Source organism: Panthera onca, chromosome F1 (genome assembly GCF_046562875.1).
Source record: "Panthera onca isolate mPanOnc1 chromosome F1, mPanOnc1 haplotype 2, whole genome shotgun sequence".
Lineage (NCBI taxonomy): Eukaryota > Metazoa > Chordata > Mammalia > Carnivora > Felidae > Panthera > Panthera onca.
The window spans coordinates 16,061,845-16,086,842 of record NC_138355.1 but is presented as its reverse complement, the minus strand read 5'-3'; the positions used below and the strand labels follow the sequence as shown (position 1 = coordinate 16,086,842).

Here is a 24,998-nt window from a genome sequence, read left to right as displayed (position 1 = left end):
GTTACAACAAGCATCTTGAAATGCAGGTAGTATGGGAGAAAGGAAGGAAAGAAGGATGAAAGGAAGGAGGGAAGAAGGGAAGGAAGCACGGAAGGAAGGAAGGAAGGAAGGAAGGAAGGAAGGAGGGATGGGCTGAAGGAAGGGAGGGAGGGAGGGAGGGGGAGAGGAAGGAAGGGAACAAAGGAGACTAAGAGAGAAGAGAGAGGAAGGAGGTGTATTAGTTAGGTTGGGCTAGGTTGCGGTAACAAATAGACCTGGTTGTATAATGATTAAACATGATAGAACTTTATTTTTCTGTCAAATAACACGCCAAGATGGTTCCTGGTCAGCAAGGTTGCAGCTCTGCTTCCTGCAGTCACTTTTCAGGATCCCAGGTTCTGCTGCTTTACCATCTTTAAAACATGGCTTCCGAGGTTGAAGTCCCCTGGGGGCCAAATGCTGCGGTAGTGCCTAGAACTAGAGATGGGGACAAGAGGAGATGTGTTGGTGCCCGATACAGGCAGACACCCTGGTCCGGATGCACAGTACGCCTCCACCTGCAGGACACAGTGACTGGATCATGGCTGTGCACAGAACAATTCAGGACCCTAGAATCCACCCTCAGGATTTTTGTAACAGGACCTTGTTTCTCTGATCTTTTCTCCAAAGTGAAATGGACGATGGTAGCCTGCTACGTGGAGAAAACTTGCCTGCGGAGATGGGAGGCAGACAGAGAGTTCTGACCATGTCAAGTCTCAGTTCTAGCGCCCGAGGTTCTCAGAGCTACCCTAGTTCCTATAGCCCCTCCTTTTGTTCTTTGACCACCCCTACCCATCTAACAAGTCCCCTAATGAAACCATCTCAGCCTAATTAGAGTTGAGTTTCTGCCACCTGCAAATGAAAGGTACTTGACAATATAGAAACTGATAAGTAAGTGGAGCATTATCTGTTACAGGCCTTGAAATCTAGAAGCAGATGACCAGAGGCACTTCATGGAACAGGGAGGATCTCTACCCAATCCCAAATCTCCCAGACTCCCAAGGGTCAGACAATAGTAAACTCGTTTTTCAAGCAGAGTCGGGAGGTTTGAGACACGGTGGAAGATATAAGGGCTTAGAAGCATAGGGCAGAGAAATGACTGCAAGTGTTCTTTCTCGGTCCCTTCTCCCCATTAGCCTGAAACAATGTGTCAAGCTCCCCCCCCACCCCTATTCACCACAAAGCATCATATATGGAGATGCTGCTAAGGATAAAGGGCTCAGGAACTGTCCAAAACTCTGCTGCCACCCTGTCTCAAGGGTCGAGGACTAAAGAGACTTTCAAACTGAGGTCTTGGGTGAGCAGAGCTCTGTCCTGTTTCTAAGAGGGAAAAACAAAGTGAGGCCAGAAGGGATTCACATTCAAGAATTACATCTCAACAAGATTTCTGGCATGGGTTTCTGTTTCATGGAATCTCCAGAAAGTGACCCAAAAGACAGAGCTTTAAAAAAGGTGTATGGCACCCATCCACTGGGGACACTAGAGCAGCGTCTGGGCCCCGGGGACAAATGAAAGTCCGCGAATTCTGTTCTACCCTCCTATTTTAATGAACATACTTTCGCAGTGACCCGGAAATTCAAGCTATATGTAGAATTCTCAAACTATTTGGAGTTCCTTTCCAGAACACGGCAGTGTGGGGACGCTCTGACTCTCGAAAGCCAGCCTGCGGCCTGTCCACTTCTCTTTTCCCATCCACCCACCCAGCACCAAAAGCAGACCTGCACATACAAAGGGGGCAACTGCATTATGCATATCCCAGATTCGTCTGCGCATCCTGACCCACACAAACATTGGTTCACAGGGGCCTGAAAATGGGCTCAGACGATTGAGCAGGGAATTCTAAATCCCAAGTGCCTGAAGGATGGTCTGCAATAAGGAGTGCAGGTTCCAGGTGGGCATGTCCAGTTGGCCCTGCAGACTCGTTGCCCAGGAGAGGGGCACAGTCAGAAGAGTGCTCATGGATGCCAGGACAAACTGTGCGGCTCTTGCCTGATCTAGGGACTTGGGCCTTCTTCCAGGATCTGGGATCTCAGGAGCTGCTTGGGCTCCAGCAGTACTTTGGGTTCGGTGAGCAGCCCTAGGGGGCTTTAAATAAAATCCCTTGTAATTTGAACCGGGTGGTAGGTCTCTGCCACCTGCAGCTGAAAGAATCCTTATTAAAAAATTTTCAGTGCCAGCATGTCTCAAGCAAGGGGCCTATAAGCCGCTGTTTCTGGTTTTTCTGAAACGTTTATTCTTACCCTGACTTGTCAAAAGGCACCTTCTTCCTCCGGCACCGTAGTAAACTGTACTCTAGAAAATCATGCAGCCAATGGCCTTTCCTACATCCCCGGTTAAGCTGGTCTGCTCTACAGCATTTGAGCATATTGAACATTCCCTTCTCTTTGACAATTCCTCTTTTTTCAACTCTGGGATAACAAACAAGCTAATCTTCCCCTATTTCTCAAACAGCTCCTTATAAATTGTCTTCCATAGCCTTCTCTCCAACTGTAGATGTTCTGCAAAGTATAAGCTTCCTCCCTGGGTTGAAACTACAGTTGGCCTTTGAATAACCTAAGGGTGAGGGGCACCAACCCCCGGTACAATAAAAAATCCATGTATAACTTTTGACTCCCCCAGAACTTAACTACTAATAGCCTACTCTTGACCAGAAGCCCGACCAGTAACACAAAAAGCCTATTGACACAAATTTTGGATATGTATTATATGCTGTATCTTTACAATAAAGCCAGCTAGAGAAAGGAAAAGTCAAAAGTTTAAGAAAGTCATAAGGAAGAATAAACACATTTACAACACTGGACTATCAAAAAATCCACGTATCAGCGGTCCCATGCAATTCAAACACGCATTGTACAAGCGTCCACTAGACTTCCAAAGACCATTTATCAGAAGCATGATTTGAGCACGGTGACGATGCTCTCTCTTCTCGAAGAACTCACCTCCTTAGAGATGAATCCCAAGGTTCCATCTCCATTCGTGACCTTGCCTTCAAGCCCTACTTGCATATCTTCACTTACTGGACACTGACATGTTGGTTCTCAAGTTCAGTCACACGCTTAAAACTGCAGTTATTGTCCTCTGTCACTGGGTCTCTCCTGTTTCTCTTGGGTTGTCAGTTTTGTCCACCGAGGGATTCATTGTCCTGGTTCCCAGGTGTCAAACCAGTATCATCTAACCTCTCTTTCCTGCCACAAGATCCTATTGATTCTTTCTTTGCAAGACGTGTCCTATTCAACCTTTGCTTTTTGGCTCCACCCCCCGCCCCGCCCCAGCTGTTTTTCTTTTTTTCTTTTTTTTTTTAATTTTTTTTTTTAATATTTATTTTTGAGAGAGAGAGAGAGAGAGAGAGAGAATGTGAGTGGGGGACGGGACAGAGAGAGAGGGAGACACAGAATCCGAAGCAGGCTCCAGGCTCCGAGCTGTCAGCACAGAGCCCGATGCGGGGCTCGAACTCATGAACCATGAGATCATGACCTGAGCTGAAGTCGGACGCTTAACCGACTGAGCCACCCAGGCGCCCCCCAGCTGTTTTTCTGCTTCTCGTTCCTGTTCTGCTCTGGAATAGCTTCATTCTTTGGCCACAAGGATCCTGCTAAAGTTGTATTGTTTTGCATGACCTCCTTTTTTTTTTTTTTTTTTTTTCCTGATTGATAACTTCCAATGGGTTTCTGTGGCCTGAGCAAAATTCCAAATGCCTCTGCCCTGACACACAATACTTTGCAAGATGAAGACTCGGTTTCAATCTCCAGCGTTTTCTTCCATTCAGCTTCACAACAAACCCTCCGTTCCATCTGGGCCCATCTTGCCATGGTCCCTGAACACAGATTCCTCCTTTCTGTGTCCCCGTCTTCATCCCATCTCTACTCCCGGGCTTGAAAGGCCAACAACATCTCCTCTCCTCTCAGCGCTCGCTGATGAAACAAGCCAGGTCCTCCGAGAAACCCTCAGCCACTGGAGCTCGCTGTTTTGTTTTGTTTTTTCTCCCTCTCCTGGACTCCCGTCTACACTATTTGTTTGTTTGACACAGGCGCTTACCGTCTTGGACTGTTGCATACCTTGGTTCATGGTTAATTTGTATGAACACAGAACCCATGTCTCCCAATTTGGTTTTCTAGTTCCCTCCCAGGCCCATTCACCCAGCGCGAAACACAGTGAGCAGCTGCCTAAGAAGTTTTGCCCTGTTGCTTCTGTACTCTAAAATGAAAGTCTGTGCTTTGTATTTTGTCTGTTTTGTCATCCGTCAGCTGGTATTGTGAGCGCTAAAGTGGGGGGTAAAAAATAAGTGAACTCCCATAAAAGTTCCACTTTACACGTACCCATTATACCAATAAAGGCCCCCTGTCCCTCCTACCATTGTCCTTGCTTTAGAGGAATAGATTCTTTTCCTTTTTGAGGAAACACTATCACACTCCAATCAAAGTTCTCTCCTACAAATCCCTCTTACCTTCACTCTTTCCTGCATGTAATCTTAGGTCCCAGCAGATCTATTTTTGAAATTCGAAGAGAAAACAATCAGCAGACTCAAATGTACGTAACAAAAGACGACACAGTAGTAGCCTTCTTCTTTTTATTGAAAAGGAATCATTTCTATTCTAGCGCAAACAATGTATATTTTACATCATAAAGCAAGATATAATTTACATATTACATTTCTTATGAGATCTTTATACCCTAAGTGTCATTCCCTTTTTTTTTTTCAATCACCTTCTCTGGTTAATTTTAACCTGCCAGGTATCCTACAAATCAGCATCTCGTTTGGGGAGGGATTGGGGACACAGATAGTTGGTACGCATTATCTGCACCTGGGTATAATGATGGCGAGGAACAGGGGTATGTATGCCTTGGGACTTTGTGGTCCCGAGACCCTCTCTTGAGACCTGGCTTGGGAGCCAAAAGGCTACTCCTCTAAATCAGATATCCAACTTCTACCTTAAAAAAAATCAATAATAAATGAACAATACTGAGTGCTTGTCCCATGTGTATACTTCTTGATCAGGTGCTTAAATAACAGATGCTTTCGTTATCAATGAAAGCTCCTATGGCTGATCTCGGATATTCTCGGACATTCTCAGACATCGCTTCCCAGGCTCTAGTAGTAAAACTTCCCAGTTTCACAGAGCATTTGGGTTTGGGGTTTGGGGTTTTCTGTGCACCGCTGAAAACGGGTGTCAGGATGAAAGCTTCAAATGACTTTGTTTCACAGGACCTTCTATCCCTTTACACCCTCTTCGAAGACTCCCCCATCCAGCAACATCTTGTCGTGTGTGATTTCTGTTCCCTGCACTCTCACCCAAACACACTTGTGGCTCTTCTCCCCAAAGTCCAAACTCCAAGAGTTCGCCAATGTCTCGGATTGTACTCGGATTTCACAAAGAATGTTTTAATCTGTTGGACCACACCATTCCTTTGAATCTTGAGAATCCACAGCAGCTAGCGGGACAGAAGACTTCACCGAGGGACTCTTTAGGAAGCAAGTAATATGTGGTGTTCAGCCAGCCTACATAAAACATCTGTTTAATAGTTATATTAAAAGAAGAGGGGATCAGTTGGTGAAAGCAAAATGCATAAGATGGGCTTCCTTCTCATTGTGAAAAGAAGTACAGAAGCAACATTCAAAATATGTTTTCAGATCGGTGGCTGTTTGGCTGAAAAAACTACCACCATTCACTCAAGGTGACAGGTGGAAGGGGTGGCAAACGTGTGAGGAAAGTGCATCTTAGTCCTTGCCTGTCATTCAGAGTTGGCGTATTTGGCCAAAGCCAATCTAAAGCTTTTTAATTACTGACAACTAAGATTACTGGAACCGACCTGGTCAGGAATAAAAATAGGTCGAGAATATGTCTGTTCTGTGCATCTTACATTAGTCTTTGGTCAAGTGATGTGATTTTTGAGAGGTCTGGAAGCATAAACCTACTTCTCATTTCCAAATACGAGGCTGTTAAGTATTTACGGCAAGGTAGCATTTCCTTGCTAGGAAACGAGGCTTCCAGGTACCATATCTTTCCATTAACGTTGTGTACTTTTGGCTACAAAGTGCTGCACAAAGAGAAAATACAGGAAAGAATGAAGGAGCAAACGAAAGGAGCCTCACAACACCCCTGTGAGGTAGGTAAGTATTGTTAAACCCATTTTTACAAAAAAGGTAAACTGAGGCACAGCACGGTGGTGTAGTTTGGTCTAGTCCACCTGACAAGTTACCAAAGCACAGCTGGAGACAAAAAGAAAGAAACAAAGACAGGTCAGTCCTGGCTCGCAGCCCTAGGCACTAAACTTTATTTCAAAATACTGTATTAGAAAAAGAATGGCCCACAGTGGCCTTTTCCATTTTTGGCACTTAGACAAGCCTTTAAGTATCCCATTTAAACATGGCCTTTCAGATTCCTGTCGAGTGGAGAGGCGGAAAAGTACATGGCTTTCCATCCTCTGAGCGTAATTCCCATGAGGTGTACCAGGATCTATCCCCATTCCACCGGAGCTCAGACTCCAAACTCAAGAACACTGTCAGAGCCTCAAATAGGTTCTGATTTATTTGAAGCCCAAATGTGAAAATGAGACCTGTTCTCAAACAGATGCCCTATCAGTTGCTCTGTGGCCTTGATGAGAATTGTGTGTAGAGAAAGAAAGGAAACAAGATCCCTAAAAACATCTCATCACTGTAGAGATAAGGACAGTGGTGATGGCGTGAAACTTGCTTTTTGTGGTGTTTGAGTTTGCAAACTCAAGCTTGCAAGAATATTATATATATATATATATATAAAATATATAAATATATACAGTATATATATATAAGTGTGCATCTGACTACCCTTAAGGCACTAAAGAGATGTAGGCCATGCCTTTCACAACTCGGTCTCTGTTTTCCTAGAGAAATTTCTCTCCCTCTCTCAAGTGAAATATATTTCTTTTAACAAATAGCCCGTGGCAGCAAATCATTCAGAAACAACAAATATCTTTAACTTAATGTGGCTGACTGCTCGGATGGGGGTGAGGGACGGTGGTGATGGTGATATTATCGTCTACAGCTTAGAGCTTAAATCTATAGCTTATAGTAAGTAGAGCTTAGATCTACAGCTTAGAGCTTAGAACTAGCCAGACACAGCCAATCGCAGTGGATCTGACAAGCCAGTGGCCAGATGTGGTTAACAGTAGCTGATGGAAAAGCCGTACCGTGACCAACAGAGATGGAGACAACGAGAAAGGAAATCGTATCTGGCACAGATTCTGCAGAAAGACTTTGGCTTTCCAGAAGTTTCCAGAGCTTCTATACAGAGAACTGGGAAGAAGGAAAGGGTAAGGCACTGAAGTTCAAACAGGTCACTGAGGAGACTATAGACAATGATTCTGAATATATATACGATTTCTTTGGCTGCTGTAGGTTTTTTTTTTTTTAACCCATACAATCATGGGGGTGGGTGGGCTGAACCTAACTGAAGAAGCTTGGAATATATTAAAGCAAAGCGCATGAATAGAAGGAAAAACAAAATCAACACACACAGAAACAAGTGGTGGTGGTATCCCAGAGGGAGGAGAAACATTGGTTAACTAATTTTCATTTTGCTCCTCTCCTGCTTTTCTCTGCCATGGTCCCAATATTTTAGTTCAGGTTTTTGGTTTGTTTGTTTTTATTGATTTTTTTTTTCCAGCAGATGAAGAAATGACAGAGCAGGATAGGTGTCTTATGGTTTTTGATTTCTTCTTAGGCCTGCTTAATTATTTTTTTTTTTTCCTCAGTTGACTGTTGGCACCTGGTTCCTCTGTAAACTATATTCCTTGGCCTTCAGTCTCAGGTTGGCAATGCTGTTGGCCATGTTGATGCCCTGTGCAGGGCTATTGTTGGCACATGTGGCAGAGTAAGTGGCCATGGCGCTGTAGGGACAAAGGAGAGAGCAGGGAGAATAACAGGCATTAGTTTCACGAAGCTGCAAGTCTGTGCCCCAGATGGATGCAATTCTCAGCGCGGGGCAGGTGGGGGCAGGTGGGTTGGATGAATGACCTCTGAGGTCCCTTACTTACAGCCCCAGATCTCATTTGTCTAAGGCACTTGGGAAAGTGTTTGGAAGGGCAGGGGAGAGTGGGGAGAGTGAAACAGGGCAGGGAGAGGTATCTGCTGTGTTGGACACGGTGAGTAATCATTTATTTCTGGGGTGAGAGAAGAAAGCTGCTTATGTTGAATAGCAGGTGTTTCGTCAGCCGACCAATGGAAACAGTATTGAATCTCTCTTCCTGCTTACATCGCCAGCCTGGGGGAGCGGCGAGCCAGAGAAGCAGGCACTTGAAAAGGAACTAAAGGGCATTTTGTCCTCTTCGCTCTGAGTAGCGGCCTTTAATTCTAACACATTTTAGGTAATCAATGAATACCGTATTAAATAGTGTACTTGAGAACCAGTTCAGCAGCCCATTCTTGATTGGTGAGTGGCGCTAAGTATAGCCAAATCAAGAGCTTCTTATCCCGACTGGGCTTGATTTTATAGCTTCTTCTCAAAAGTACGTGAGAAGCTCACGATGTCTTCTGGGTCAGTTATTTGGGAAATGTTGAAATCCCCTAGATACACCAGCAGAGGCTCCAGCCGGTTTCAGGATCCCTGACCTCAGGGGTAACGATTTCCCTCTGTCCTTATTCTGGAGAAAAACCTGAAGTTGTTTCACATTGTCAGAGACTGTAATTAAAAACCTAGAAATACAACTAGACAGAAATGTGCACTTGGGTTTTTTTTTGTTTTTTTGTTTTTGTTTTTTTGCTAATTGCATCCATGAATTTCTTTTAAAGGAAAAAGCAGTGCTTTCTTAGCTTTGAATGTAAATTATTCATTACTGTGTACTAAACAGTTAAAAGGGAGCTCATGTTAATTAAACGAAAATGTTTCTGGTTGTTTCTAAGATTAGCAAAATCCTTTTCAACTGAGGCCTGAAATGAGATAGACTTATAAATGGAATGACATGTGCTTTGCTGTTGCCTGCATTCCAGCGCAATTTTATCGGCCACACAGGAGTTTGTGGCTCTGGGGATCAAGTGACAGACCAGAAAGAGAGAAAAAGTAAAGCTACTCTACAAATAGAAAGACCGTATCATGAATACTCATCTGGGAGACCGTATAGTCAAGACTTATAGTCAAGACTCACAATAGCCTATTTCAGTTACTAGCAATTAACCCAGGAAAATTAGGTTAATGAAATGTAATTAGTCCCAGATCACTAGGTTTTTCCAGAAATGCACATCCTTAACTTAAAATCCTTACAGCACTGGTGTGTGTGTGTGTGTGTGTGCGTGTGTGTGTGTGTGTCTTATAACTGAGAAATAGCTACTATAATTAAACTGATTCCTGCTCAGTGTCATTGATCAAGCAGGGGCTGATGATTGCATATTCTTGATCCATTAAAAATATCTTTTCATAGTTAAAAAATGAACAAATATCAGTGCAGGTTAGACCTACTCGACAGACCATCACTCTACCACTGTCTACCGAATGAGGCAGAAGGGACCCCAGTTAAGGTAGTTTTCACTTAGGAGTGAGATAAATGATCAGAATAACCTGTTAAAATGGGGCAAGGTTTTTTTAGTAATATCCCCAAAGTTCTCATTTGTTTTCGAAACCCATACACATATCATTCAATTCCTATATGAATTACGTGCTTCTATTCAAAACACTACCAGAAATCTAAGCAAACCTGTAAATCTTACACTCAAGAAATTGCTAGGATATACTGAAATCTAAGATTTCAGTGAAATCAAAGATGTAAATAGTGAAGAAAAGAGAATTGAATTTGGGAAATGTTCCTAAGTTATAGATTATAAAGTGAACCAAATCAACCGGGTTTCTGTGAGAGAAGTCCTAAAGACAGTTCTAAGTACCATTTAACATGTGCAGGAGAGAAGCTGAAATGGTGAGTTATCTGTATTATTTGTTAAACACTGAGAGTCAAAATGAAAGACTTCTGAAAACAGAAGGCTAAAACTTTATGAGACGACATAAAGAAAAACCTTCCCTGATGGTAAATTGTAGAATGTCATAGAGTATTGCATTTTTAAGCACTTGACCTAATTTTCCAAGGAGTCTGTTTTCCAGCCTTTGAGATTCTAGACAAGCAAAGTCCTATTTAATAGAGATTCCCTCCTTTTTTGATGGTCAAAGGTGTGGTCCATTTTCCTTAGCAGACAAAGGGAACTGGAACCTTGGGGGATTATTTTCATTAACTGAAGATGCTACTACTGTTTTCTAGAAATGTCTACTAGAGTTGTGACTTCAGTTTCATCTACTGTAGAGTCATTGTTGCCATTCTTGCATCATAGTTTACTAACTTCATCTGACAGTCTGGTTTGAAGACTTCATATGGTAACACATCTCTTAGAAATACCGAGATTCTCTAATGCGGGCCAGATATTAACATCCCAAATGAGATGAATGTTGGTCCACTTTCCATCTCAAAACCAAATCAATGCAAATTAGACTTGTATGTCGCACTGGTCACACTGGAAATTGGATTTGCACTGGGACATTTTCCCTTAAATGGCAGCCCGAGCTGCTAGAGTTGAGTAAGTACCCCTGTCCGACTGTACTGTGGTGCCATTCTAAGGACAGCACTGTATTAGCGATACTCTGACGATGCCTTGTAGGTAGCCCTCAAGTTAGTGGGGCTTGAAGACAAAAAAGCAGCTGATATTAACGAGTTTTGCCATTCCCTAGGAGCTTAATAAATGATAACATTTGCACTTGATAAATGTCTAGGAAAATTATTAACTCTCAAAAATGGATTCAACGTACTCCAGCACCTTCCATAACCCTAAGAAATAGGACAAAAGAACAGAGGCAGTCTTACTTCATGGCCTCTAAACCAATGTTTAGAATATATAATCCTGCAAGTAGAGACCATAGGGAGATTTTGTGCACATACTAAAGAATTACAAGTCCGTGTTCCCTCTGGTAGTTTGACATGGGTCTCGTTTCTCAACTTGCACCGAGAGAGCCATAGAGGCAAGCAGAGAACAGTCCTTTGACACCCCGGTGGCAAGCAAGACTTGTGACAGGTCAGAGAAGACAGAATTAGTGAGTGGGTACTCTAGAGCAGCTTAGTCATACTTTAAAAACAGCATGAAAAGTAAGCTGGGGAGGGACCCGCTTCCTAAAGTGACAACAGATGCAAGCGAGGCTTGAATGGCCGCCAAAGTGAAAGATTGTTTGTGACCACCTGTTTTCCATGTCATCAAAACGTATAAAGCTCTGTCTTAGGAAAAGGGAACCTTGAAACGTTTTCTCACAGGACGGAAACAAGTGAGGATAGTTAGCTATTTTCGACAGATTTTATAGGCACATTCCAAAGGTAAAATACCTGCTCGTTCCTATACAGGATCAAGCTTCCCGAGATTAGAAAGTGAGACAGAAACTAAGTGATTGGCATAGATAAAGCACATGATAACTCCAAGAGCCTCCTTAGCAACCCTGAGAGATCCTGCGCATTGGTCCTGCCTTCTAAGAATCACCTGCTCCTCTAACAGGATGCAGACATGAGCTGAGTACAGGGACTGGGCTTATGGGATTTGGCTGAAGCATCATTTCTATTGAGGTTTGAAGAATGTATGTTCTTTGTGTCTGTGACCAAGAAACTGCATTGCCAAATACAATGCATGGAGGAATTAGAGATGAAAAGGAAATGCTTGTATCCCATCTGTCGACTCAGCAGATCTGCACCGGGACTTGCACAGACCTGACACATTGAAGCAAGCTTGAAATTTTTCCATCTCCTTATTTGGAGATTCCTAACAGATGGAGCTCGGCCACAGACAGCAGAATGCTAACCACCAGCGGGGTTCTAGTTCTGTTTGCACTGGGGACAAATCATTTCTGATCATTTCAACCTACCCCGAAAGGTTGTCGGGAGGAGGAACGTGTTCGAGTGACTGCCAAACACCAAGGAAGCATGGAAAATTCTATATACGGTATGATTTTAAAGCCAGGAAACTTATGGACATCTGCCCCTCTGCTTTCGAATCACCCGTGGTGTTATGTCCCACAGATCACAAAGCAATTGAGGAGCGCTGGGGGAAGAATAATACCTGCCTCAATTTTCAACTCTAACTTTGTTTTCTATTTGGCCCTTTTGGACAAATGATGACAAGCTGTTGAAAATTTCCCCCCAAAGACAAATCTGTCAGCCCAAGAAGCCCATGTGTCATCCTGAGATCCTAAGGTTTCCCCAGCTTAGGGTTTTTTCCAAAGGCTGTAGAGCTTGAGGCATGTGTGACCCTGTCTGCGAGGTGTGGAGGTTGGAGACCATCTTTCTGGCTTGTCCTCTCGTCCGTGCAAGAACAGAGGTAGACCTGCTCCGTCTAAGACAACTCAATACCAGCTTTCCTGTGGACATTTACTTAAAAAGAGAGACCCCATAAATCCTTTTGGAAACCGTCTTTTGTGACTTAAATAGGCATTTCTAATTTCCGTTTTTAAAATTCAGGAGCTGATTTTTTTTAAGGGCGCATTTAGCTCTTAAAGTAGGTACACTTGGACCACAGTTCATTGGCAAGCGAGCCTGGAGTTTGCACTGAAGGTTCTGTGAGCCTTCTGCCATTTTTAAATGTTCTTTCTAGACACGTCTTTGTACCTGGAGCCTTGCGTCTTTCTCTCGTCTCAAGGACTTTCTTATCTCCTGCTTGAAATGCACAGTGACTACCTGAAATCAAATGCCCCTGGCAGATACGCAGTAGGGAAACGTTGCTAGCTCAACCTTAGATGCAAGGCTGCATGAGGGACCGATGATCCAACTGGCCTGGGGAAGAGCAGGAGCCAGGATGAGAACGCAGTTCTTCGGACCCCTGCCCCGTATCCTAGCAGTCATCGAACACCCGGTGTCGACAGCATCAGCACCACGTGGAAGCACGTTAGAGATGCAGACCCCGACTCCCGCTCCAGACTCACAGAAGGAGTCTGCCCTGTAACACGCTCCCGGGTGATTCACATGCTCAGCGATCTTCGAGGAGCCCCGCTCCAGGCCATCAGACTACCCTTAGCTTGAGGGACGCGTATGCTCACGGCTCTGGTTTCCCGGGGGTATCCCCGACTTGAGGACCTCACTGCTGCCATTGCTACAGCTGCAAGCCCCGCTTTCTCGAACACGCTTCATTCCCACTGAAACCCTGCCCCCGCAGCAGCCACCCTCTTCCCCCACTGACAAGTTACCTTTTCAGTGTCTTCCGTTAGAATCCGTTATGAAGCCCCTCGTGTAAACAACATCTTGGGAGGGACGAGGATCTATTTTTGAAAGCGTGAAAGGGAGAAATGAGCCAAATGCGTTCAGCGGATGTCAGGCAGCACCGTGACCACGATCAAATGGGGGAGGAGGAGAAGGGCGGGGGAGGGGAGCCGTGGACAAGGATAGCTGGCCTCTCTTTCGCTTGTCGCGACTTTTCTGTGAAGCCCAGCCCCCCCTCTGGAATGGGTACCACAGACCCAGCGCCGCAGATCCAGGCCATTCTCTACCTCCCAGAGGAGAGGATGTCTCCGGGAGGGGCTTCTTGACCACTTCACGGAAAATAACAGTTAAAAGCCTAGGATTTGGTCGATCGCTGCTCCCCAGGAGGCAGAGCACCGCTAGACTAGTGAGTCTTAATACCTCTGGTGTGGTGCAAGCTCTCCTTCGCCTACGGAAAACAGATCTGAGCTAAGCAGCGGGCCCATGTGCCAAAAACAAGCTTCCCTCAACCGGCTGTGAGTAGATAAAGAAGACACCTGCCGGGACAGTAGTGTCTGTGTCGTCAGGGAACGCTTGCCTCCTCCTGGTGACTCAGTTGCCTGCCTGACGTCATCACCTGTAACATGCTCAAGGGAACGGACAAGGCCATGTCGTGCTATAAATAGGATGAACCATATGTCCCGGTTCCTCCTGTTGTCCTGGTGTAACTATTCACAGCGGTCCCCTTTCACTCTCAAAAGTGTCCCAGCTTGGATGATAAATTGTACAGCCGCCACTCTGGATATAAAAGACACCCAGAAAGAAAAAGGGTTGGCTGCTTCCCATCCCATAATTCTGCCCAGATGCAAACAATTGCTTTGAGTCTTATTTTCCTCCTCTCTTCTTCCAGGGGAGAGCCGCGGAAGTCAGCGAACCGTCCCCCCTGGCCAAACTGCTCACTGTCCCTGGGTTGCAAGGCCAGGCCACATCCAAGGGGAGGCTCACAGACCCCAGAAGGTGGCTTTCAGCTGTGGGCATGCTGCACCGATCTGAGACCGAGCCTGAATCAAAACGGCATGATCACACAGTCTCCCGGTCTTCTAGTTTTTATTACGTCCAACGTAACGTAAGGTTTAATTTGAATGAAAATATGGTTATGTGGCCTAATATGTTGGACTGAAACAGGGATCACGAGCAGTGGGTCTCGTTCTGCTTGCTGAAGCCTTAAACTTGGGCCACTGTTCAGTTTCTTCTTTGGAACCAAAGCAAGGACAGAGCCGCGCACAGGCGCGTTCCAAGGATTGACCGAAAGAAATGCCTTTTAATGAATGTCACACGTGAGATAACTAACTTGACATAATAGTGCCAACAGAAATAGCCCATTAATTTTTTTTATAACACAAAAGGTCTATCATTGCCTTCGCTTTTCGTCACGTGTTTCTCTTTTATGTTTCCTAAACAAGACATATTTCCTACCAAGCTTCAATACGTGAAACCATAATGTATCTTGGTTCTGAACATAGCAGAAAAACCTCCGAGTAACAGAATAGCTTTGCCACTGTTAGAAATTAATCGAAATAGAAACACTTCAGTCCACATGGGGTCAAAAACATTGAGGTTGATTAAATTACTGCTTTAGACCATCATTCTACTTCTGTCTGGAGATTAATTTATTCTTCACACAGAATATGAACAGAGTCTATGCAATTTTTAATTATTTTTTGTTTACAAATTCTGTATCTAAGAGAAAAATTATATAAAAGTATACCATGAAATGAGTAAAAAGCACTAGTTTATACGATTTTAAATGAAAACAGCAGAATACAAAAATATGTAGGCTAAGGCTACACTATATAAAATACTGTGCTCTAATGGCAAAAATAAACAAATTCGTCATGTAAAAATGGTAGAATTATGGTTTTGTTTTGTTTTTTTGAAATGTACCTACTATTTCTCCATAAACTTTCAAAATAAAAATAGACCATTTCCCAAAAAGGCACACACAAACTGCACGTTAATAATTTCAGTTAGATGCCCATATACAAAATACATACGATGGAGGCAAAGGAACTTGAGCTTCCGCTGAGGTGCAGGTGATCTAATCCAATAGTAATGCAGGAAGGATTTCATCCCCACCCGCGCAGTGTCCCCTTAGACTCTCACTGGCAAGGATAACACAGCAGCCAACTGCACTGTTCAGAGCTGAGGTGAAAAGTTCCTAACGGGGACCCAGGCAGAAAAAGGAGCACTATTTCCTGGTTGTGACCAAATCCAAACCAGAGCCCTTGAAACATCGAGCTTTGAATCACATCCATTTCCCAAGCCATGTAGCGAGTCTATGAGCTACGAATATTTATCAGAGAGACAAAGCAGTCCTCCCCTTATTTAAAATATTAAAGAACACGTGCCTTTACAATGGTCTCCAAACTGTGTTTTTAGTAAATCCTATGGGAAAAGAGTCTACATTTTAAGTAAGACATACAGATGTGACTAACCTCTGGCAATCAGCAAGGCTTACTATATCGGAGAGCGATAGAAATTTCCAATTTCCCATGTATAGGGGTGTCTGAGTTCTAAGACCAACGTAATTCAGGCTGATTTCACAATGGGGGATTTTAAAAAAAAAATACCAAATACATTTATGGCATTTCTTTCAAGGAACTGATTTGGAACAGAAAGAACATTTAGGGGAGGCCTCATGCTTCGATTAAAACCATCAACTTTTGAAAATTATTTGTACATTTCGCAAACGTGGCATTTCACATCAGGAGTTCAGCTTTAGCTGGGAGATAATCTCCTATGATTAGTTTAAGACCTCTCCTTAAACCGCTAATTAACCTTAGCAATAAAAAGGCCAATAAATGGACAATAAATGAATTTGTGAATACTTCCTCCACTGCAAATGGCCAGAGACCGCACACGGCCTTGACCCGTTTTCTAAGAGTACTCAGATTTAGGTTCAAAGAAAGGCACTTGGGATCAATGACAATGTCTCAGGCACTCACGTCTCAACTTCCCTCTAGCATTCACCTGTATCATAATAACCTGAACAGCGTAATAAAAGGAGGTTGAAAACCTCTCCAAGAGATTGAAATAGTACTCTATTAGTTGCTTCTTTAAAACTTTTCACCTTTTTAATATAAAAGTTTAGCGTAAATCATACATTGTTTTTTTTTTTTAATTTTAAAGACTCCGCACCCACAAACCGACCCCCAAAGAACTTCAGGTAAGTAGGTAAGAATTAGCAATAGAACAGGAAGGTATTTTAGATCATGAGACGTCCACACCTACTGACAAGGACAGTGGCCGTGAGGGTGATCGGGATGATTGTGGATTCTCCTTCCTCACCTCTCTCCTTCCTTCCTCCCTTCCTTTCTCTTTCCTTCCTTTCCTGGTTTGGATTCAAAATCAGTTTTACTGTGAAATTTGCCTTTGAGCCTACACTTAGAGCCTTCCAAGTTAAATTTCTACTCGAGCATGGCGAAACCAATCTCTCTTAAATTTGGAAATGGAGTCAAGTTTTGTTCCTGCGTGGTTGCAAGAGGGACTCTGGGCATAGCTTATCAATCTTTTCTTTTAGATTCTTCCCCATCTTTGAAACCTTCGCAAGAGTTCCTGAGTCCAAGAGAAGGTTGCTGATGGCCTGCCCCTCTCTCTTCTGCCCCAAACCCTGCTCCTGGGGCAACTAGCAAGCTCCCGTGAAAATCTGGGGGTGTCAGCAAGTTGAAAGTCTCTGAAGAGGTTAACCCAGTAAGAAATGTCAGCCAGCTGCACAAGCAGCCTTGCACGTGACCGAGCGCTGAGAAACGCATGGAAGCGGAGCAAGGGAGGGCGGGCCAATCATTCACCTGTACGGAGAGGCCGTCCCCCAGGACAGATAGTCGGTGGGTCTTGGAGCAGGACGAGGTACAATGGGTTGTTCCACGGCAGTCACGTCCCCTGAGTAGGATTTGAGGAGGGAAGCGTTTTTATTGGCCAGCATGGCTCTCTCATTCCTGCGGAATTTGGCTCTTCGGTTCTGAAACCACACCTGGAACAGCATGGGGAGGAGAGGAGGGCGTGAGGAGGGAGAGGGAAACAAAGAAGAAGAGGTTACACGAATAACGTCCTGGCTGACTGACCCTATAAATGCGTCCCCGAGGAAGACACAGGACAGGGACCGGATTCTTCCCAGAGCAATACAAATATGCCGCAGTCCTTCCCCGGTGGGCCAAGCTAGAGGGCCACTGAGGGCCAAGACTCTTACAACCGGACCCTGAGGTACTTCCCTAATCGAGCCTCCAGAGGTGAGATCCACGGCTAACATATGGGTTGTGACCCCTGTTGCTTTGTAATCAAGGAAAAGAGACAAACCTCATTAGAGTTCGGCCACGGATACAACGACATTGCTTTTTTAAGTTGTTTCAAAATTCTTCAAAATGTGACAATACCATCTGCTTTCAAAGTACTTCTTGGACATTTCAAGAAAAGTCTCTCCATCTCACCAAAGGGGCGTGTGGCAACAATTTACGAGGCAAGTGGCTCGCTTGGAAGGTGTGGGGGGCGTCGGTATAAGAGCGAGGTGAAAGGAAGTAAAAGGAAGTAACAGGGAAGAAGAGCAGCTTCTAGAAGTGAGTTTCCAGGCAGCGCCCCCGTGATGGCCCAGCCACGGGGCCCTGAAGACCAGTGCAGGACACAGGGCCCAGCCGGGGTGAGAGAGCCCACGATTTGTACGCTGGCTCCCATCGGTCGTGGGTGATGAATGTTCCAGCACTTCTAGCATGCGGAACACAGGCAGGGCAGTCTCCTGATGTTCTAGAAAGAAACACGTAAAACAGAAATGCAGATACCCAAGGTTGGAAGTGGACTGGAGCACGTTTCCCGGCAGGGTCTGAGGGGTGTGGGCAGCTCGGCCACCAAGGGCTGCACCCGATGACACAGCAGCATTGATCAAGTGCCGCGAGGACTCGGAATTACGCGAGCACATGGCGTACATTACTTCCAGTTATCGTGGCCATTCCACACTTTAGGTTGCACTGTTTTCTACTTCGGAGCTGAGGAAACAGGTTCAATGAGATTCGTCTGTTGAACTTCACACATAATAAGTGGCTGCGTGTCTGTGCTCACGGACATCTGACTCATGATCATACAACTCCTCCAGAGCGCCACGGAATTCTATTCACTCGGTTACTCATTCAAGAAATCTTTATGGAGTTCCTGCTGTGTTCCAGGATCTGTGCTAATTGCCGGGAATAGACATGAGATTTACTCTCTGCTCATAAGCAGCTCATAGTCTATTAAAAGAAGGCAGGCATGCAAATGTCAAAAACCGCCAAACAAGTCTTTTAGGTACAATTATAGAAATGCATGACAAGGTATGGGAGAAAGAAATTCTCTGGTGTGGAGTGGGACAGGTGCACAGCCTTTGGGAGCAACATTCCTATAAAATACCATGGGGCTGGTGCCCCGCAGAGTCGCGTCACTGGAAGGGCCCGGGGGGAAATCGGTAAAGGAGAATCTGGACATCTCTTTCTGGCTTCGCGCATGCCCGGCTCTTTCGTTTCTCATGTGTCCTTTGCATGGCGATTAGATTTCTCATCTTAAATGCAGATGGAATCGTGTTAGCGCCCTGCTTCATAGCATCCACTGACTCGCTCTCCATTACTCACAGAATAAAATCAAAACTTCTTACCATAGAGCAAAGGCTGTTCAGGAATTAGCTCTTGGTCCACCAACCCGGCCACATCGTGCATCACTTGGGCCTCACACACTGGCCCTCCATCATTTCCAGTTCCTATCCTGGACTCAAGACTACCAGACGTCTTCAGTTATTTGCCACCTCTGTGTATTCACAGCAAATCTCCCTCTGCCTGCGATGGTCTCCCCCTCTTTGTCCAGGTATCAAAAGACTTGTTTTTCAAGATTAAAAATTTTTTAATGTCTATTTATTTTTAAGAGAGAGAGAAAGTGGGAGCAGGGGAGGGATGGCGGGGGAGCAGAGGATCCAAAGCGGGCTCTGTGCTGACAGCAGAGAGCTTGATGCGGGGCTCAGGCTTACAAACCGTGAGATCATGACCTGAGCCGAAGTCGGGTGCTCAACTGACTGAACCAGCCAGGTGCCCCGGTTTTTCAAGATTTAATACATCACCCCTCCTTTGTAAAGTGGGGTAGCAGAAAGAATGTGACTTTAAAGTCTATCAGCGTTGGATAAAAATACTGGCCCTATTCCTTTAAAAATTTGTCGTTGAATAGTTCTCTAATGTCTCTGATCCTCTGTTTCCTACCCAAATGGAGGAAATAATACTCACAGGGCTCTTCTGAGAGTTGGCACAGAACGGGTGCCTAACATACATGTATTTTCACCCTTCTTCACCGGGCAGGTTTGCTCATTCCTTCCTCTGGTCTATCGCTATTTCTTGTACATTCCTTCAGTGTAGGACTCATCTTACTATATCATAACAGTGTGCTATGCACATCTGTCTTCTCTGCCTCGAGTCTACAACACCCTAAAGGAGAGGGCCAATGTCTTACTCATCCCCAGCAACCCAAAAACAGTTCCAAGAGTATAACAGGTGCCTGATAAATGTTTGGGGGTGCGGGTGGGGAAAGGAGAGGAAAAAGAAAGAGGAAGAAAAATGACTTTTGCAAAAATGATAAGCTAGGACCTCCATCCAAGAGGATTCGCAGTCTAGTTGGGGAAGCTGGCCCACATACAAGTCAATATAATACGTGTCACGTTGTGATAAATGCCATAAAAGAAGGCCAGAGTCACGAGGGACTGGTTCAGGCTGGGGAAGGGTAAGACTTCACGGAGGAGGAATAAAGTTGCACAGGGAGAATTCTGTCCTGCTCGTGTATGAAACGCCCGCAGCTCTGAGAGGCATGAGAACATAGTAGGGTTGGAAAGGAGGAGGAGAAAATAGTTTCAACATATAAGAAAGCATTCGTTCATTGTTGGACTGGGAGGAAGACCAACTCACAAACTGCTCTTTCACATTAAAAAAATTATTTTTTTCCAGCTTTGCCCCATCCAGGTTTCTTTATTTACGATTCAGATCACCACGGCAGAAGTGGTACTTCAAGGTACGGTGGGGGGGGGGGGGCGGTTATTGGTCTAAAATGACTCATTACACCGCTGTAGGCCAAGCTTGGGGCACAGAAGCTATGGGGGTTTTGAAGGGAGAGGAAGGGATTGAAAAGTAGAAATACGGAGCCTGTTTGGAGAGCTGTGGTTAGCTGCACAGGGGACGAGGATGTGGGAAGGCAGACCTCAGGATTTTGCTTTGGATGGTGGGATCCAGGCAGCAAAACCGAGTCCCGTCCCTGCACATCCTGCCGGTCTCTCTCACCTGAGCCGGGAGGGATTGCCACGCAGTGCCCAGTGCCTCACGCTTTCTCCTGACCCACGTGGCGCCATGGGGTCTGGGCCACTTCCCCTTTGGTGGCCGACCTCTTTTTGTTCTCCTGGGGAGCACTTCTAGGTGAGGCGGATGCGTCCCTATGGGGAGAACTCTTGCAAAGTTTCTCGCCAGGCTGAAGGGACCTCCAGGACCCTCTCCGTCAACCCAACCAGTGTCCCTCACGGTACACCTCCTGTCAAGGCACAGACACGGCCTCAACGCCCTGAGGGTCTAGCTCAAGCGCCTGTCAGTCGAGAGATCTGTCATCTGCAGAAGGGAATCCCTCAAGCCCAAACTGAACACAAATATACAAACAATACCTTCCTCAAGAAGACAAGACAGATTGGCCTGGTCCCCTTCCACTCTTACCAAGATGGCGGCTCACCCCCCGGCTAGGCAGAGGACAATGAGATCTTTACTTCCAGCAGAGGTAGCAAAGGGCCCCTGGAAAAGCACTTAGCCAGCAGACTCTTACTTATTCAAAGTCGACTCCATGCTTAAAAGCATGAACTCTGCATATCTGCACTCCAATCCGAGCTTAGCTACGCCCTAGCTGCGTGAGGCCCGGCAAAATACTGTAACCTCTCTGTGTCTCAGTTTCCACGTCTGCAAGGTGAAGAATACTATCCACCTCATTGAACTAGCAGGATGGTTAAACAGTTTATATAAAGGACTTAGAACACTACTCGGCCTATAAGGGTTCAAGCAGTGTTAATTATTACATTATTACCTTCATTAGTACTAATCCCGGGTTGTGTTATTTCTAGATGCCTGGATAGCAGTTGATGTGTCATGGCATTAATGTCACAAAGAATTGCTGTTCTCTCTCTACACGGTCTTACGTGCCTTTGCTCTTCATCGCTTCACAGAAGCACAGAATCATCTACCGGAACGTGCTCTTAACGCAGTTCCTAAACGCAAGGTCTCTGATGGGCTCATTTCTACTGCCACCAGGGTCCATAAGCGTGTATATTTGTAATACGTCTCTTGAAGGTTTGTATGTTCCCAAAGTCTGGGAAGGAAAACTGACGTGGGGAATGGAGAATTCATCTCCGTGGCCACCCTAGAGCTCAAATTGAAAGCTGGGGGGTGGGGGGGTGGGGGGGGAGGGCCGAGTCAAATGCTCCGAAGTACAACATTCATACCATGAATCTGAAAGGGCGGGCAACAAGGAGTGAGAAGTCAGAGCTGTAGCGAGGCATATTCTGCCCACCTAAGGGCTTACATCTGATTTTTAAAAATACTAAGCTGCCCAAAGAAACGCAGCTCGGATCCGATTCTCCCTCGTGCTGCCCCCCCTTTTTTTTTTTTTAATTTTTTTAATGTTTATTTACGAGACAGGGAGAGACAGAGCATGAACGGGGGAGGGTCAGAGAGAGAGGGAGACACAGAATCTGAAACAGGCTCCAGTCTCTGAGCTGTCAGCACAGAGCCCGACGCGGGGCTCGAACCCATGGACCGCGAGATCATGACCTGAGCCGAAGTCGGACGCTTAACCGACTGAGCCACCCTTAACCGACTGAGCCACCCAGGCGCCCCTACCCCTTTATCATCTTTCTCAGCAGCAGCCCCTGTTTGAAACCAACGACCCGTGTTTTCGAGCAGTCTGCAGAGGTGTGCCCCTGAGGTGGTACTTTGGTTACCTGCACTCTGGCCTCGGTGAGGTTCACCCGGCGGGCGAGGTCCTCTCGCACAAAGGCGTCTGGGTAGTGTGTCCGCTCAAAGACGCGCTCCAGAGCCTGCAGCTGGCTGCTGTTGAAGGTCGTCCGGTTCCTCCGTTGCTTTCTCTTCTTCTTTTCCTCGGAGTTCAGCTGGTCATCTGGGGCAGAAAAATTGATGCTAAGGAGCTAAAGTCATGTCGGAGTCCCCAGGTACACTCTGGCTGAATATCTATGGTAAGGGATCATCGCATTCGCTCACATTCTTATCAAAGTGTTGGAACCAAATGCCACTTTCAGGGGGCAGATTCGGGCATCGGCGCTCTTGAGGTCACAAGCCGACGACCCCCAGGGAGTTCTGATGTTTGGCTGTTGCTTCTAAATCTGGGACCAGACCCGAACCGACAGGGAGACATTTCTTGCATGTTCCTCGAACCCTGTTCCGTCAAAGATGGCTAAAGGAAAATCTTACTCCTACCCATGATCCCTAGACTTCTCTAGAGATGAGGGAAGAAGGGTGGATTGCATTGGACCTTATTTGCCGTATATTATGTTCATTCATACAATTTCACAACCAAGGAAACCAACTATTCCCTGGTTCCTTCTCCTCAACATACCCACACAAACACAAATGGAGAGTTACGGAGGGAAAAAATGTGTTCAAACTGATTAGAATGATTCCTGTTTTACCACGCATTCTCCCAGAAACCTCAAGTCATTTCTGACTGCATCTGCTCTCGCTAAGGCTGGCTAGGGAGGCCTCAGCCTAGTTCAAGGATGGTGCTCCAACACCATCAACCAAAGCCAGCATCGGCTTGGGACGTGCCCTAGGAGAACGCAAGCACGGGGAAGAGTACTGAAAGATCTCTGAAACGGTTTCACCCCAAACTGGAGTTCTAGGGCCCTGAGATCTTAGGAACCTTTGGAGAATCGGGACCCCAATTCTTCACCTGTCGAGATCCCCCCTGCCTTGTTTTCCACTGAGTTCTCCCAAAGGCACCTTGGCAAACTGATCGCCCAGGACGCTCTTGGAAGCAAGAGGGTAGCATGCTCCCATCCTGCCACCTGACACAGTCCAAGCAGGAATGACGGATGTGTGAATCCAAGCGGAACACCCGTTGTGCTACCATGACCACCATCCAGGTGAGGTCCAAACCACGGCAAAGGCCATGTAGTTCTCAGAGGTGCTGAGGCCTAAGACACACGCTCTGCCTGAGGGACTGGACTATTAGCTCTCGGCCAGTTTTATTTCCAACATGTGAGGTTGGAAATCCTGATCCTCTCTGACCATAAACATACAACCCACTCAAGAAAGGGACCAGCATGAATCATGATGTCCCAAAGAAAAATGATGCCTACCTGAGCTATAGCATTATCTAGATTTGGGTGTGCATTCAAAGCATAGCTTGAATCCAAGAGTTCCTGGCCCAGATCTCTGAGCGCCTGACAACTGAGGCCTCTAAGTGGTTTTGATCAGAGTTTTCATGAGTGCCGCCTTCCCAGAATAGATACTTGGGGTAGAGACTGTGCATTTCCCCCGGATATTTAAAGCACCCGGATAGCGTAAGTACCTGTTGCATTTGTTTTCAAGGAAAATGTGAAACTTTTCTTGTCTTTAGAAAACTGTTACTGTTGAAAGAAACCACATGATCCCAATCCCATTCTTCCAGCTAAGAAGGTGCCGACACCCATTCTGTCAGCTTCAGGGTTGTGATTCACAGTTGACCGCCTCCCTGGTTTCTTCCATTCGTGGTACCCCAACCAGGAGCCCTGCTTTGAAGACGCTGCTGTGACATTTTCAATAAGAATGTCAGACCAGTGGCATCCTGAGAATGAAGCCAATCTAATTATCGTGATCTCTGGGATCTATCGAAGCCGGGAACATCCCACCCAGCATCCTGTTCGGCTACCAGCGAAATCCATTTGCAATTACATCTACACTAGAATTCACACACCTGGGGTCAAACCGCTCTCAGCGGCTGCCTCACATCTGTGTTCTCCTTCCTGTTAAATATTGGGAGGCTTTCCTGTTGGTCTCATTCTCTTTCCCAAATCTCTTTGTCTACAGTTTGATCTGTCTTGCACTTCAGGTCTCTCTGGGTCGTCTAGGCCTTTTTCACAGTGCCACCATCTGGATTTCATGCTCCTACGAAGCCAAAGTCTGGGGGAAAAAAATCCTTAGTTTCCATACCTGCCCAGGACTGAGACCAATTAGACCCTCGGCTATTATTCTTATTCCTATCAAGGAAATCCCTTCTTAAGCCGATCCCATGATCTATTTCTTCCCTCAAAGAAGTCTTCCTCAGGTATAACCACAAATTCTAAATCCTTTCTTCTGGTTTGTAAGCCTTTTCTTTTTGTGCTGCCACACTCTGATCAAGAACAAGGGTATTTTGTGTTTTGTTCTTAGTACTACAACCTGCTACATAATCTCTTGGTAGTTCTTTGAAATCGTCCACTGTTCACTCAAATTCCACCGACTGTCCACCATAAACCACCAGCTCCCCCGACGTGGGAGTAAGGGAAGTGGAGAATTATAGTTTGTGACACAGAGTAAATAGCTATGATGGCCTGAAACAATTCCAGCAAAAGTTTCCCAGTGAATGTTCTTGTTGTTTTTAACAAATGAAAACAGCAGTCCAGATCACGTGCAAGGTGAGAAAAGACACACAAATAACAGGGGTCCACGGACTCCGGATCTGGCAAACGTCCTTCAAAGTGCAAGGATAATGGAAAGAGACACTGAGTGGGCAACAGAGACAGCTTGAGCGGCAGTCCTTGG

The 24,998-nt window shown here is 45.6% G+C and overlaps 1 protein-coding gene across 4 annotated transcripts in view; it reads right to left on the bottom strand.

Moving 5' to 3' along the window:
- Positions 1–243: 243 nt before the first annotated feature.
- PRRX1 (paired related homeobox 1) overlaps positions 244–24,998 on the bottom strand; it is a 78,815-nt gene continuing 54,060 nt past the window's right edge. The window contains exons 2-5 of one of the 4 annotated variants that reach the window (XM_078441052.2): positions 22,202–22,377; positions 17,028–17,209; positions 13,188–13,259; positions 392–456 (exon numbers count right to left, since the gene is read on the bottom strand). In XM_078441052.2, the coding sequence (XP_078297178.1) occupies positions 13,205–13,259; positions 17,028–17,209; positions 22,202–22,377 (413 nt within the window). In that variant the 3' untranslated portion in view covers positions 392–456; positions 13,188–13,204. Of the gene's footprint in view, positions 457–4,571; positions 7,885–13,187; positions 13,260–17,027; positions 17,210–22,201; positions 22,378–24,998 lie in introns of those variants that run through there. The other 3 variants (XM_060643488.3, XM_078441051.2, XM_060643487.3) reach the window with 3 other exon arrangements.